General features: G+C 36.8%; 1 protein-coding gene across 3 annotated transcripts in view; it reads right to left on the bottom strand.

Annotated features, from left to right (window-relative positions):
* CABCOCO1 (ciliary associated calcium binding coiled-coil 1) overlaps positions 1 to 15,723 on the bottom strand; it is a 165,022-nt gene that overhangs the window by 6,173 nt on the left and 143,126 nt on the right. For all 3 annotated transcript variants that reach the window (XM_065922398.1, XM_065922399.1, XM_065922401.1), the window contains 2 exons: positions 2,386 to 2,508; positions 1,833 to 1,973 (listed from right to left, as the gene is read on the bottom strand). In XM_065922398.1, coding sequence (XP_065778470.1) covers positions 1,833 to 1,973; positions 2,386 to 2,508 — 264 coding nt within the window. The remainder of the gene's footprint in view (positions 1 to 1,832; positions 1,974 to 2,385; positions 2,509 to 15,723) is intronic.

Here is a 15,723-nt window from a genome sequence, read left to right as displayed (position 1 = left end):
TATAAATAAACATCATCAAGCCATTTTATTGAAAAATTGGCAATAATTTGGCTCAGGCTAATGTCCATGAATCTACTTAATATGGAAATGATCAAGGCACCTGAAAGATTTGCATCCCTTACCTCTGGTCCTTTCTATGCCTAACTCTCGACCAGATGGGGGATCTTGTCGTCCAGTGTCCAAAGTTCTTTCTATGCCTAATTACATTTAGATGAGCCAGCTAATGGACTTCCAGGCCCAGTAAGGATAGCTACAGGCCAGTGGGACAACACTTACACATAGAACCATCATATTCCTTCTGCTATAAGGGTAGTGATATAAAAGCTACAGACTCTTAATATTAAAAAAATTTCAATGAATATTTTAAAAACATCCTGCTCACTACATGGAACATGGCCTCAGTAAAGATGTTTTCAATTTTGAGGGCCTGCAAACAATTTTATTACTGTCTAGGGCCTTGGTGATAATTTCAGAGCCACAGGATCACAAAGGAGCCCAGGGCCATGATTATCCATAAACTATATTTAGATGAAATGTTATCAAATCTAAAGAGGAGGTATGTTTTGAACTCAGCTTAATTCAGCTGCACTCTGCCCTTCTACAGAGTAACCAGTTATTACATTCATGGGGTTGTTAACAGTAAAGCTTTGTGTAAAATGTGTCCTTTCACTATTTCTGGTAAACACTAAACACCCCTTATTAAGCTGAGGACTTTGGCTGATTCTGTTGGCATCGAATTATTAAAAGTTCATGTAAATAGTACATTAACACTTGATGATTAAACAAGTAACAAGGTATGCTATTGCCAAGCTAATCTTTTATCCCCTCGAAATTGTTGTTAATGCAGAGTGCTTTTTATATATCGTCTCATGTCCAAAAAAACAACTGAATCTTTCCCTGAGATGCATTCATATTTTAAACATGCAGCATAATGTCTTATTGGTTCATGTTTATTTCCATAAGAAATTATAAATCCTCTCAAAATATGCAAATGACTCTTAATGATTTTGCCTAGGAAATGATGCAAGCTTCTGTGTCAAGGTAGAAATGGTGTTTTTTTTTGGACAGGAAAAAAATTAAGTATAAAGCTAGCCTACTGATTCATCATTGGCACTTGCTACTGAGATGGCTATTGTCATCACCATTTTCATGCAGCCACTGGTGTCAGTGGAAACACCATTAGTATATAAATATATATATACACATATATATATATACATATATATCCATTAGCTAGGCTTCCCTGGCAGCTCAGATGGTAAAGAATCTGCCTGCAATGTGGGAGACCTGGGTTCGATCCCTGGGTTGGGAAGATCCCCTGGAGAAGAGAAGGGCTACACAAAAAAGAGTTGGATACGACTAAGCAACTTTCACTTTCACACATCCATTAGCTCTTACTGATCTATGAAAAGGAACAACCTATCTGAGAAGGAGTTCAAAGATAAGAGAGCCTCTCTTTAGGAATTTCGTGGAAAGACTAAGCTAAATGATGGTCTGAGCTTTAGTGTTTACTGTTTACAAGTGTACTACTATTACTCCTTCATGAGCAGTCAGTCAGCATGACTGGGCATGACATGTTTATCGGTCTTGATGCTGCATGATTCTGTAAACTGGTAACACACCACACAATGTGCTATTAGTGAATTTATTTTGCGATCTTACTGAGTCTCAGATGACTCAATTGACAGTTATGTGGAGACGTTACATTGAGCTCCTCCATCATCAGCATCACTCTTGCTGGCAGAGTATGGATAGTGTTTACAGACATTAAGGTTGAGGTTGGCTAATTAACAAGTAATAAAGTAAGTAAGAACACTATCAAGGTTGAGTACCTGAATGCTGATTAAAATGTCATCTGTGACTTGGTCCAGCACCGATTTTATCTCTTCAATGGTGAAACCAACTAACAGATCAGTTTCTGAAGTATCGGCTTCTGGCTGGGACTCTTCAGGGCCTTGTTCTTGATTCAACCCCTAGAATATTAAATGTAAACAACTCTCAAGTAATTTCTGGAGCCTTTACTGATTTAAGTGTAACCTCAGACTTCTCTTGGCTGCTTTCTTATCAGAAATGATGTCAATCTAGGTGGATTTTGATTTGATGCTTTCCTGCATTTTCATTATTCATGAGCATCATGACAGGTCAGTAAGTGGCACTTTTACCTACTCAGAGAAAATGAAGGTAGAGATTGGGGAAGGTGGAGCAGAAAATATTAAAATTGCTGAATCACCCTCAGTTGGCTCACCTGTGAATCAATGCCAAAAGAAACATTTATATTTAACTAGGAAAGATCGGAAGGAAAATAGAAGTGCATTTGGTTCTTTTTCTCCTACTAGAGAATATCATACTGAGACACAGTGAAGTAAGAGACAAAAGGAAACATACCTTTATTTCCATATCCAATGGTGGAGGTGGCTCTATGAATTTTGAGTAAATATCAAATGAGATTCCTTCTTCTAGAGGATCAGGGAAAGGGTAATCTGCTGGATTCACAACCTCTATCAATTGCTAGAGGGGAAGAGAAGATCTGTATTATGACAAAAGCTCTGGTGAGTAACCACAGTTTCAGCCAATATACATAAAGTTCCAAGTCTATTATTTTTTAAGTGCCATTGACTGAATTTTTGATGCCATAGATCTATTAGCTCTCTAGTGCTTTTTGTGCTCTGATAATTAGCATTTTACTTCCCCCACTGTCTTATTTTTCTATGCTATGTAGTTTAGGAATTCATTTTATACTGCCTTGATCTTGAATTGTTCCATGGGTCGGTGTTCCCTTCCTCCTGCCTACAAGTTCTCTGGAGGCAGAGACCATGTTTTAGATTCTCTGTGCATCTTCTTCAGTTCTGGCAGAGGGTTTGATCTTAAAACACGCAATGACAGCCTGATGGTGACTGATACTACTCAGTAGAGTCTAGCTGTTCTTGCAGACAATGGTGAAATGGCCATGAGAACTTGGTGATGAGGATAATAAAGGTTCTAAAGGTTAATGTACAAAGTTAGCACAGAGTAACTTAGAAAGATGTGCAAAGTCAAGCAAAAATACTGAGGGCAAGGCAAGATGTCACTGAAAGCATTTAATAATTCTGTGGCAAGATAGTGCCAATCAGAGAAGGGTGATGGGTGGTCAACAGTGGAAATGAAGAAACAAGTCAAAGAAGTGTCCATCTCACCATGCCTTGAGGGAGAGAGTAGAGATGAGGGTACTGATGACATTAAACATCTGATGCATCTCAGTGGTTCCTCTTGCTTTGATTTTGTGTTTAAAAGGCAACATTCTGATCATAATCTGACTTCTCATCCCAGTTGTTCTACAGACATGACTCAGTTGTTCTACAGTTGAGTGCTCTGGTCTTCATGCCTATTACATTCCTCATTGTAAATCAATAAACTCATGTTCTGATTTATTCAGTAAGGTCCTAGGAGCTTGTTTTCATGGCTCTGACATGAAGCTACCCACTGTATGTTGACAAAGTCTTAAGACTACGAGTTTTGGGACTTCCCTCAAGGCCCAGTGGTTGAGAATATGCCTGTTAAGGCAGCGGATGCTGCTTTGATCCCTGGTCAGGGGACTAAGATCCCGTGTGTGTGTAGTGTGTGTGTGTGTGTGTGTGTGTGTGTGTGTGTATAAGCACACGCACGAGTTGTGTCTGACTCTTTGTGAGTCCATTGACTGTAGCCCACCAGACTTCCCTGTTCATGAAATTTTCCAGACAAGAATACTGGAGCAGGTTGCCATTTCCTACTCCAGGGGATCTTCCCAACCCACGTATCAAACCCTTATGTCTTGAGTCTCTTGCATTTGCAGGTGGGATTTTTTGCCACTGTGCCACCTGGGAAGCCCAAGATCCTATGTGCTTAAGGGCAACTAAGCCTGTGTGCCACAACTACTGAACCTGTGTACTCTGGAACGTGCTCATGACAACTAGAGAGAAGACTGAGTGTTGCAACTAAGACCAGATGCAGACAAAAATTAAAAAAAAAAGTGCCTACAAGTTTTAAGACAATAATCAAGAAATGCCAAAACACCAAATAATTACTATCCCATGGGGCCTGGAAAAACCCTGAAATCATCATATTCATTTCTAACTGTTCCACATATTATAATACTTCATCTTTTACATACTAATACTTTTGATTTAACCCACTCCAGTACTCTTGCCTGGAAAATCCCATGGACGGAGGACCCTGGTTAGGCTACAGTCCATGGGGTCGCTAAGAGTCGCACACGATTGAGCGACTTCACTTTCACTTTTCACTTTCATGCATTGGAGAAGGAAATGGCAACCCACTCCAGCGTTCCTGCCTGGAGAATCCCAGGGACAGGGGAGCTTGGTGAATTGCCATCTATGGGGTCACACAGAGTCGGACACGACTGAAGTGACTTAGCAGCAGCAACTTTTGATTTAGATAGGTTTTGGAATGAACTGAAGGCTAGGTTATTGCCTGGCCATACCAATATATTTTGCCTTGAATTTGTATTACTAATTTTAATTTGATCTTATAGGAAGTTGCTGCTTGGTATAAATATATATAAGGCCTGAAGTGTTACAACTTTACAGTCAAGGCAATTTGGAAATCAAGAGATTAACTGATTGGCTTAAGGTCAAATAATTACTTGGTGACAGGGCTAGGAGTTAAGCCCTGGTGTGCTGATTTTGTGGCCTATGCCGTTTTCAGTAAACTGTAATATGTCCTCATGTTGCTGCATTTGGCAGTTGCTGATATTATTAAGCCCTTAATCTTTATTCTGTTAGATGACATCATTCCAGATTATTCATCCTAAATTGACCAAGATGACTAAATGTTAATAAAAATAGAAGATCGAAAAAGCTGTATCAGAATAATCTTTCTGTCTCTTCACATTAGGAAAATATTCTTTTTTCCTAAATGGGACATCCAAGCATTTTCATCTCCTCACAAAATTATTTGTACATTTTTTCAGCATGCTTGCTTTTTTATCCTCCTACACTTTATATTGCACTTTATTTTACTAAGATAGAAAAGTGAAATAGTTAAATATATTTTAGTGTCTTCTGAAACATTATAGATAAAAATAAATAAGCTGTATATAGGAATCCAGAGACAAGGGAAGATAATGAGGTATTTACTTGGTTGACTAAAGGAGACTAAATTCACTAAAGCTGACTTTAATATAGGGTGAAGCTAGAAATTTGAGGGGAGCGGTAGTGAGTTAGACATTGAAAAAAGAAGATAGAAAGGAATTGACTGGTATTTATTTGATTTACCACAGGCACTGAGAAAGTAAGCAGGAGATAACCTGCAAGGTAAAAGTGTTTTCTTTTAATGAAGGAGAATTTTATCTTGTTGCTTTTGCCATATCTGTCTTGCTGGTATAGTTTTCTATACACAGGCTAAGCCTTTCTGCTAATTTTCTTTCCCTTTGGTGGAAGTCATCAATAGATCACATCTCCAACCTGGTAGTAGAGAATTCTACCATCTGCCCACCTGTATCCTTTCTTCCAACAAATTATACATTTAAATACTTAGAGCAAACAGATATTTGTGCTCACGGATCTTATTTTATTCCTTAAATCCCCTGTGGTCTGGATTTCTTTATAAAGTTTATCTGAACTGCTTGCCAACTTCAACTCCTCTGTTTTGCTAGTCTTTGGCACTGGTGCGTGTGTGTGCATGTGTGCATGTGTGTGTGTACTGGACACCCACTTTGAAACTTGGAACTCCTCAGTTCCACATCATTGTTTCTTTGATGGGGTGAAGCTCCTATTTATCCCAAGAACCTGAACCTCTGACTCAGAATTAGGCTTTCTTTTTCCTTGATTTTTATGAGTGTAGCTCATACAGCTATTCATTTATTTGATTCATGTACAATAACTGGCAGTGAGGATTTCTTTACTTCAGGGTGTTTTGCATACTATCAATGAACCAAACCACAGCTATGTTTTTCTTTCACAAAGGGTCTATATTTGGTTAGGTTAGTAAGATACTGTAAGGGAGAGAAATGTCCCAATTTCAAATGAGGGTAAATGTAAAGTCATTTCATTAGTAATACGAAAGTACATTTTCAAATATATAGCTTGAAATAAACATAGTGCCCAGAAGCATCATGGTGATTTTTTTCCCCATTAAGTAGCCTTTTTAGAAAACAAGTTTAAGGAAAATTAGAATCAATAATTGTGGTGAGAGCACAGAGCCAGCAAATATGTTTAAATGAAACCGTCTGATGCAATGCGTTCTTTAAAAAATACAATTAGGCCTTTGTATTTTTTTTTTAACAAAACCTCATGTTTTACAACATCACTGGTTCTGTAATAAAATCTATTTAAAACAGAAAGACATGGTCAGCTTTATTAAGTTAGATTTTCTGAAAGAACGTTATAATTTCCTCAAGTCTATGAATAGCTGAAGCAAATTAAACTAGTTTTATAACTATTTTATATATTCCTGTAGAACTGTAATTGTCTCATATTTTTTCCCTCAAAAGTATAATACGTTACCTCTTAAATCTGAAAAATAAAAACAGAAAAGGGATAAAGAATGTTTATAAAAAAAATACTCCTATTTGGTACTCTGGTTTAGCAACCCCCTCTTTTAGTCTAAAAGAGAATAGCACCCATAATCTTCAGATCAGAAAACAAAGAGAAAGACTTTAAGTGATTTGCCTGAGGCCTAATGCTGGGATTAAAAATCAGGAGTTTCTGATTATACACGTACATCATTTGACCAAATGATTGGCTTTGCCTGACTTTCAAATACCCCCTAAATATTACTTTGAATGTAAAGCAATAAATGCCATTTTTGAATGCTTGCACACAAATGGATATAATAAAAACAATCATGTTGTTCCATGTGAATGCCATTTATATTTTTTCTGATAATGAGCAGACCATTTGAACTAAGGTGAGTACATTAAAAGCTCTAATAAAGAAGAGAATAGATTTCTAAATAGAATAATGAACTGTTACGTGAACATACAATAAATAACATCTACAGATGTGGTCGCTAGAAAATTTGTTTTGCATAACTTACCAGTATACATTTCCCCCAGATGTTATCTGTTACATGAAAATTAACTTAAGTTGGCTATAGTGTTCATTAAGTGCACACTGCATTAGTGTTATTTAAGATGGTTTATAATCTGAGTTTAGTTGAACTGTGCCATGGTATTTAAAGAATATCAAGTAAATGGCTTTTGGCATAATTTATACTCCTAAGTACAAAATTTCATCACCAAACATTATGCAGCTTTAAAAACATCCAAGATTTTTACTTACAAGCCAAATGAAATCACTAGAAGTCGTTTAAGAATTTACATATTCAGTATGAAATGGACATTTACTACAGGAATAAATAATAGAGATTTTCAACCTCCTGGAACTCAGGACAGGGTCAGTTTAGGTCTAAAAAATACTTACAGGAATTAAAATCTGCTTCTAGATATTTCTGTGTCTGAGAAGTATAAAGATCTTATCTGAAAATTGTGTTACTTCATGTTTTCTTTTTCTACTTATGTGTTAACATTATTGGTAGCATTAACTCCAGTTTGTATTAACTATAGTTTATTGTGTTTGTTACTTGTTTTCTTATTTTTGTTGTTTGTTTTTGCCTACTGTTATTTATTTAGTATAATTTTTCTTTGGAAAAACTGTAGGTGATTTGTCACTAGTGTTTGTATCACTGAAATCCATGATTAAGATGGCAATTATTAAATTCAGTTAAGTTAGTAAAAATATTAAAAATGCCATTGAAATGACAATTTTCTATTGTTCTGAGTGGCAAAAAACAAGAAAAATTCATTAAACTCTTTTTGAGCTACAGACACACAAAAAACTGATATGCTTCAGAGAGACATTTTTTGGAATTGTCAGATGATGGCATCATAGGTAAACCAGAATTTACTACAAAATGTCAAAGTTTCAAAAAGAAAACTTCATGGTAAACTTCCCCAATACTAAGGAAAAAAGGCACAAAAAGTCCTATAATGTTTTAACTATTTTCTCCTCTTGAGAAAAAGCATTACTCATTTGCAAGTCTAATTAAGATGTATTGTATCATTCTGGAAAATTTTAACACAAACTGTAACTCATTGCCCACAGTATACAACACATAAAATACCAACACATGAATGTCACCTGCAAAACACAATCAACTCTGGTAATGTCATACTGAGGCCATAAATTTAAAATGAAAAGAGAGGAAATTCAAAAGCTGAGATTATTGGAGAAACTTTAATTAATCCATTTCTAAAGTGTTTTTCTTTTGTGTTCAGGCCATTATAAATTTCTTAATATACCCTATAAATGTAGAATATCAATTCTGCTAGGAGTCCTCCTCCCCAGTTGCATTTTTGACTTGGAAGTAAATTTGCAAATGCAGCACATTAATTTTCTTTCCTATGCTTAATATGCAGTATTTACATTTTGAAAAGGTTCAAAATGTTGCCAGGCTTCTGCAGGGTATGAATAGACATCTAATAGCAACTTCTATTTTTATCCACAGCATACTGGTAGTTTGAACATTTATAACTTAATAGAGCTCCGAGACCATCGGATTCACATGCTAATCACCTAAACAGTGAACGGTAACACAGTACAACAAGTTAGGACAGGAAATGAAGATTACCCAGTTCAGCTAAAGCTGCAAGGAGGAATTTAAGTTGGCAGGCAGCAGTAAACCAATTCGCAATCTGGCTAGGACACTCCAGTTAACACCTTGTGCCCACTTTATTTACATCTCTTGATTTGATCTTGTTTAACTTGGGCTTAAATTTTTTTTTAAGTTAGATAGTTAAAGAAATTGATTCCAGGGTATTTTAGACATCTTTAGTATTTCTAAGTGTACTTCTGTTTAAGGCCAACCCTCTAATTTGAAAAGAAATCTGAGTATCCCTATCTTAAAGACCTCAGACAACAAAATCCTCTCTAATGAATTTGAAAAAGAGTACCTTCTTATACTGTAAAGGCAATTTAAGAGGAAAAGATGTTTTGATCTGGCTCTGGTACAAACACTTCCTGAGGGATAGAACAGTCCTTCAGATACTCAGATATTTTCTAAAGATGGCAATAATCTGGAAGATACAGAACTGAATTATAGGTTTTAGACTTGGTTCTATTCCTAATTGTGTGATGCTAAGAAATCCCTAGGCCTCAGTTTATTTATCTGTAAAAGGAAGATAATGATAATTGCTACCTGGCTAATTGTTTCAAGGCACAAATTAGATAATGTTGGTGAAAATGTTGGGAGTTCTTCAAAGGGAAACTGTTATTAAACCTGAAGGTGTATTATATTACTATCATTTATAATTACTGTTATTATGGAAAGGATCATCTTTCTCATGCCAGCACTGGAAGACAGATTAGAGTAGCCATGATGGGGGTACTAGTCTATACTATTTCTATATTTAATTGGAACATCACCCAAGCAATCCAATTAACTCAGAAGAATTTGTTAATGATGACATCCCATCACCCTGTTTCCATATAGTCTCAATTTTTAAAATACCAAACATATATCCAATGCCCTTTTATTTGATGAATTCCTTGGACCCACCAACAACTTCTCTTTTGGGACTTAGACAGCATGACACAATTAGGTCGGTATGTGGCTTGGTCAGGACTATGGCAAATCACCTTATTTAGAAAAGGAGAATGTTTATGTTCAACTTTCAGAATTAGAAAATCTTCTTCTTTCCTCCACCCCCAATTTATCACTCTGTTTATTTTTCATTTTCCAGTATCCAATGTGGCTTGTGGTTTCTCAGATTGAGTTCAATTAAAAAGATTTTCTTTAACAAATTTTGTCAAAAGCAGAGTTAGGGCAAACTTTCAACATGTCTTTCTTGTGAAAATCAAAATACCAGAGCTCTTACAAATACGAAGTTCAACATTGTACTTCTGACTCTTGAATTGTCCTTATTGTGCAATTTCCTCAGGGTGAGAGACTGAAAATATGGTTAGTACCATTACAAATAATTGGAAAAAAACTAATTCTTTTCAAAAATATCTTTTAGAAGCCACTCACAGTGTATCTGTTTAGCTTACTAAGTTATACTCTAAAAAGCATATCACTGAACTCACTGCAAACTATTTCAAACAGCCCTGATGGTGGGTGAAGTTTTGTTTGGTTTCATCTAGTATGTTCTATTTAAATTTGAGGTTTCTAGTACTTAAAAATGAGGAAATACTATAAATTACCTCTTGTTTTAAGAATTAGGAAATTAAGTATCAGTTAGTCAGAATAATGAGTTATGCAATTATCTTTGTGGAGAGCCTATTCTGAATTATGAAATACAAATTTAAAATTTTGATTTTATAAATGTTGCATTTTAATTATATCTTATGATAGCTTATATGAAGATAAAGCTATTTCACGGCTTTTATACTTGAAAATATTCCTTTTGAACAAGTATCTATAATTTGCAGACATTATGAGAGACTACACGTCATAATGGTTAGGAGAGAAACTACAGTGGAAGAATCCGAAGGCTTTGGTTCTAGACTTTGTCTCTTCATGGACTTTCTGTTATTTTCCCAGTTTAAGCTATCTGAGTAAAAGGAGGCTAAAACTATTTGGAGAAAGCTACATATGCAATTTACTTAACTTCAAAGTATATATGGATTGAGCTACACTTCAGTCCCAAAGTCATCAACTGGAAGAAAAAGAAAATCTTTAAAACTATATTGAAATTTATTTTATTTAGAAATATAAAGCTTTTTTGGGCTAAACTAGAATGTTTGTAAGTGCTATGAAATCTTTACAAAAGTCAACAGAATATTATTATTCCTGACCTCTTAGGCCCAAGTGTCTATTTTAAGTAATCTGACATTAAAAATGTGCTGACAAATATAGATTAAAAAACAACACAGGAAGTTGTAAATCAGTTGGTAACCCTTAGCATCAAGGAAATAAGAGACCATGAAAATATATACTCATTTACTTTAGTCAACCTCAATCTTAATTTTTAACTTAAGAAAATTTGCAGAAGGCATAAAGTTTATATTTTGGATATTTTATTCATAGTTTATATGTTTCTTTTTTCTCCAGTGGGCTCACAAATTATTACAAGGAAACATGTTGTCATAGTTATAAATACTTCTCTCTCTGCTTAGCTCCCACCCCCTCCCTCCCCCTCCTTTTTAAAAATCTCAACTAATTCTTTAACTGTATTAGGCACTCTTTGGTCAGCGGGGCAGGATTTTCTTGCTTCAGAGGAAGTTGCTGTTGATTATTCTTATGTGCCTGGCATTCTAGAAACATGGCTCTTTCAGGAAGCACCCAAGCCCTTCCTTCCATCCTGGGCAGCCGCTTATTATGTACATGGGACAATTATTGTTTCAAGGACCTAAGAAGAGGCATGTCTTCCCATGCAAGGAACAGCTCTAGGTATCATAAAGTTTCGAGACTTTTCATGGAATCTGAATTCTTCGAAATTAACTACAAAACTGACTCTGTGGACAAACAGCAAGAGATTTTATCAAAAAGACCTTTTACCTATAAGTAATAAATCACTCTAGTTAAAAAACTGAAGCAACAGCAACTCTGAAAAAATTTGTTGTTGCTCAGTGGCTCAGTTGGGTCTGACTCTGCAAGCCCATGGACTGTAGCACGCCAGGCTTCCCTGTCTTTCACCATCTGAAAAATTTAGGTGGTATCCTTATTCCAGATTTGAATGTTTTAGAAATTTGGATTTTTTTCCCCCTTAAATGTGCAGTGGGAGTCCTAGGTTGGCTCTGCCATTCAGTAGAGAGTATGTCTGAGATGTGGTTTCTTTACTTGTAAAATTAGGGGGTTGAACTAGGTCATCTCTAGTCCAGTTACAGATGTTCTATCCTATGTTACTAAATTTCAAGTGGTTTTTTCTCTATTTATACAAGACTCACAGCCGCCAGCCTATACAGAGCCTCAGATTCAATATTTTTATGTCATGATGTAGAGGAATATTTGGATTACACACTTAGTGCTTACTGGAATAGACAGGCTGCGGCTTGTTCATTTATTTCTACTTATTTATTTTCTCCAAACCAGCTCCTCCTCCATTTATTTTATCTCTTGATGGCATCACCAGCTTTTTGGTTGTCAGACTCAAAACCCGGAGGTTGTCTTCAGTACTTAACTCTCCCTTGTCCCTTATATTAAATCAGTCATAAAGCATGTTGGGGGCACCTCAGTGATGTCTGCCAGACCCACTCCCTTCTTTTACACGACAATGCCCATTGGGAAGGCTTCAAATCCAAATTCCCGCCTTATAGATCTTGAGTACCTCCAGCCATACTGGAGTACCTGGCTTGCACAAAATACGTACAGTGCCTAGCACACAGTGTTGCTGTTGTTCACTTAGTCGTGTCCGACTCTCTGCGACACCATGGATGGCAGCACACCAGGCTTTCCTGTCTCCTGGAGTTTGCTCAAACTCATGTCCATTGAAGCAGTGACACCTTTCAATCATCTCATCCTCTGTCGACCCCTTCTCCTCCTGCCCTCAATCTTTCCCAGCATCAGGGTCTTTTCCAATGAGTTGGTTCCTGCAACAGGTGGCCAAAATATTGTAGCTGTAGCTTCAGCATCAGTCCTTTCAATGAATATTCAGGACTGATTTCCTTTAGGATGAACTAGTTTGATCTTCTTGCAGACCAAGGGACTCTCAAGAGTCTTCTCCAACACCACAGTTTGAGGGGTGCTCAATAAATATTTTTTCATATGAAAAATAAAAGCATAGATGGAGGTGCTTTCCCATCCAGTGTCTTGCCTGGGAGGGTATTTCTCCCTCATCCCCGCCAGCTGATATTCCATTTGGCCTTCCAGGCTAGCTCAAATCACCTCAGTGACCTTTTTCTTGTGCTTCAGAATATTGCCTGCTCCTCTTGATAGTACTTGCTACACTGTGCCTTGAGTTACAACCATGGATGAGTGATCTCCCACCACTTTGGGGAAACTTCGTGAGGGTAGGAACCATGTCTCTGGGACCCCAGTTCAGGTTTCTGTACACAGGAGGCATTCATTAGGTGTTGAGTCTTCCATTACAGTAACCATCCATTAAAACATTTTCAGGGATGCCAGTCTGTTTGATCAGTTTTGATTCAGTTTAAAAAGTTTGTCCTGAAAAATGATACCACTTGGACAAGCAGATCTAATGGTTCACTGTTACATCAGTGCAATGCCTGTATTTCTCAGTTATGAATGAAGTTTAGAGTATTCATTTGATTTGCACAATGAAAACAGCTTTTCAAAGACTTGACTTTATTGCTTAAACTGACTAATAGTTATCAGTCAGTATAGTTTAAAATTCTAACCCTATATGCAAAACAGAAAAAGAGACACAGAAGTACAGAACAGACTTTTGAACTCTGGGGGAGAACGTGAGGGTGGGATGTTTTGAAAGAACAGCATGTATATTATCTATGGTGAAACAGACCACCAGCCCAGGTGGGATGCATGAGTCAAGTGCTCGGGCCTGGTGCACTGGGAGGACCCTGAGGAGTCGGGTGGAGAGGGAGGTGGGAGGGGGGATCGGGATGGGGAATACGTGTAACTCTATGGCTGATTCATGTCAATGTATGACAAAACCCACTGAAATGTTGTCAAGTGATTGGCCTCCAACTAATAAAATAATATTAAAAAAAAAATTCTAAAGAATTCCTCAGAGATACTGTTCTCCCTACAGTTTTGAATGGGAGTAACATAAAAAAATTGCTAGACTTTCTGTTGCCTGACTCTGGGGGCCATGATTCACATTGCTCTCCATGGGTTGTCCACTGGCAGCCCCCAACCCCAAAAACAATTTGAATGGTACCCACTGGAGTTGTGCTGGTGCTCACCAAGACCAGGAAGCTGAACACTGATGATGAAAAAAGGCCGCTTTCATTTATAGGGAAACTTGCTCTAAGCTAGGCATTAGAAATGACATTATAGAAAGCATATTACAAATACTATGCCCTTCAATTCATACCATGATGTGAGGAGAGGTTTTACTGATCCCAATTTTGGAGGAAGAACCTAAAATTCAAAGAGGTTAAGTAACTTGATCAAGGTCACACAGCTGGAGTATGTGGAATTTCCTCAGAACTTGAACCCAGATCTATTTGACTCCAAAGTCCACATACCCAATCCTTAGGGGCAAGTGAAACCCCTCTGCTTCTTTATGGATCCCCTAAAATCCTTCTCTATGGTTCATGATCTTTCTCTTGAGTTTATAATGAGAAACTAGAGGTTCAGAAAAGTAAATGATATATGCACACTATTTAAATATCTGAAAATATAACTTCTCAGGGAATTTCAGAAAGAGAATTTGTTCACTGGTTCCTCACAGCACCGCAGGGCATTGTTTCAGAATAAGCTAATGAAAGTAAGGCACGGTGGACTGAATTTGTTTTTAAAGATGGCAAGATATAAAAAGCATTCGGTTTATAAAGTAATCTGAGAACATACTTAAATTCATCTGTGTAAACAGGAAAGTCTATGAGCATCAGTTTGCTTTTGGTGGCTAAAACTGCATGTTCCTGTTCAAATAGCAATTTATCCTATTTGTTGTAATTGTAATTACTGTTTTCATTGGAATCATAGGTTTTTTTTTTTTTTTTTTCCTAGGAACAGGCATGCAGGAAAACAACCAATAACCTAGAGAGTTAAAAAAACACATTGAGAAATGGGTATGGTATTGTGAACAAATCTCTTGTGATTATTCTTCCACTGTGCGCTGTAATGTACTTTAAATCCATTTCCATATTTTTAATTAACATTTAGTTCCAAAAAACTTTCTGGAGGCCATTTAAATCACAAATGGGAGAAAAAACAAATTTGCTTTATCAGAAAATTGACTATAGACTATTTGGTGGCTTTTATTATTTTTACATTTTAATGATTAAAATTAAATGTAGCCCAATGACTCACAACAGAAGACAGTGAAATAATTTTCATGACTGATATAATTTTAAAGTCAACCTGGGTGAATAAGATATTAGGTCTGTTGTGGACGAGTTTCATTGTCTGTCCTGTGGCTCTGGTTTCTGATCAGTTCCAACCATTTCGTGAAAAGACTTAGACAGCTGTGCCGAGTTACTCTTCTAGTACAAACCCAGTGGTGCTCTGGCTTCATCTCAACAGCTGTCCTATTGGGACTATGGTGTTGCTTCGGTCCTGTGGATTTTAGACACCTATTTTCATAGTCTGAGTCACTCATTTCTTTGAGTGGGAAACAGAGAATCCACACATTTTTAAAATTCTTTGCACCAAAAAACCTGTATCATCTGCTGCTTCATTCAAACACTGTCACTGTCACAAGCGAAAGGCATAACTGCAGCTCTCTGAGGATGCTTACTCACCCATGGTCCTCTGGCAAGGGCCACTATCCTCATTTAGAGCATAGGGATGTTAGGTACCCACCACATGGGTTTTTTGTGAGGATTAAATCAATGTGTTTAAGGCACTGACAGAGTGCCTGGCATGTAGGAAGAGCTTAAAAGTGTGAAGCTTGTTCTTATTTTTAGATTTTCATGTCACATATTTATGTCTACAATAAACAAAATCTACACAAAGCTCTGTGAGGGTAGGGATTTGGTCTGTTTTGTTGTTTTGTTCCCTACTTTACTGCCTGGCAGGTGGCTGATAAATAGTGGGACAGTAATAAATATTTATTGAATAATTGAATGCAGGAAATCATTGTGGTCTCATTTGGTCAGTAAATTATTCTATTACTGGTTTCCCCCCGTTATATAGTCTATTGATATAAGGGGTGCCAAATTTTAT

The sequence above is a fragment of the Muntiacus reevesi genome, chromosome 2, assembly GCF_963930625.1.
Source record: "Muntiacus reevesi chromosome 2, mMunRee1.1, whole genome shotgun sequence".
NCBI lineage: Eukaryota > Metazoa > Chordata > Mammalia > Artiodactyla > Cervidae > Muntiacus > Muntiacus reevesi.
Note: the sequence above shows the minus strand (reverse complement) of the source record. Positions and strands in the feature narration are given on the sequence as shown.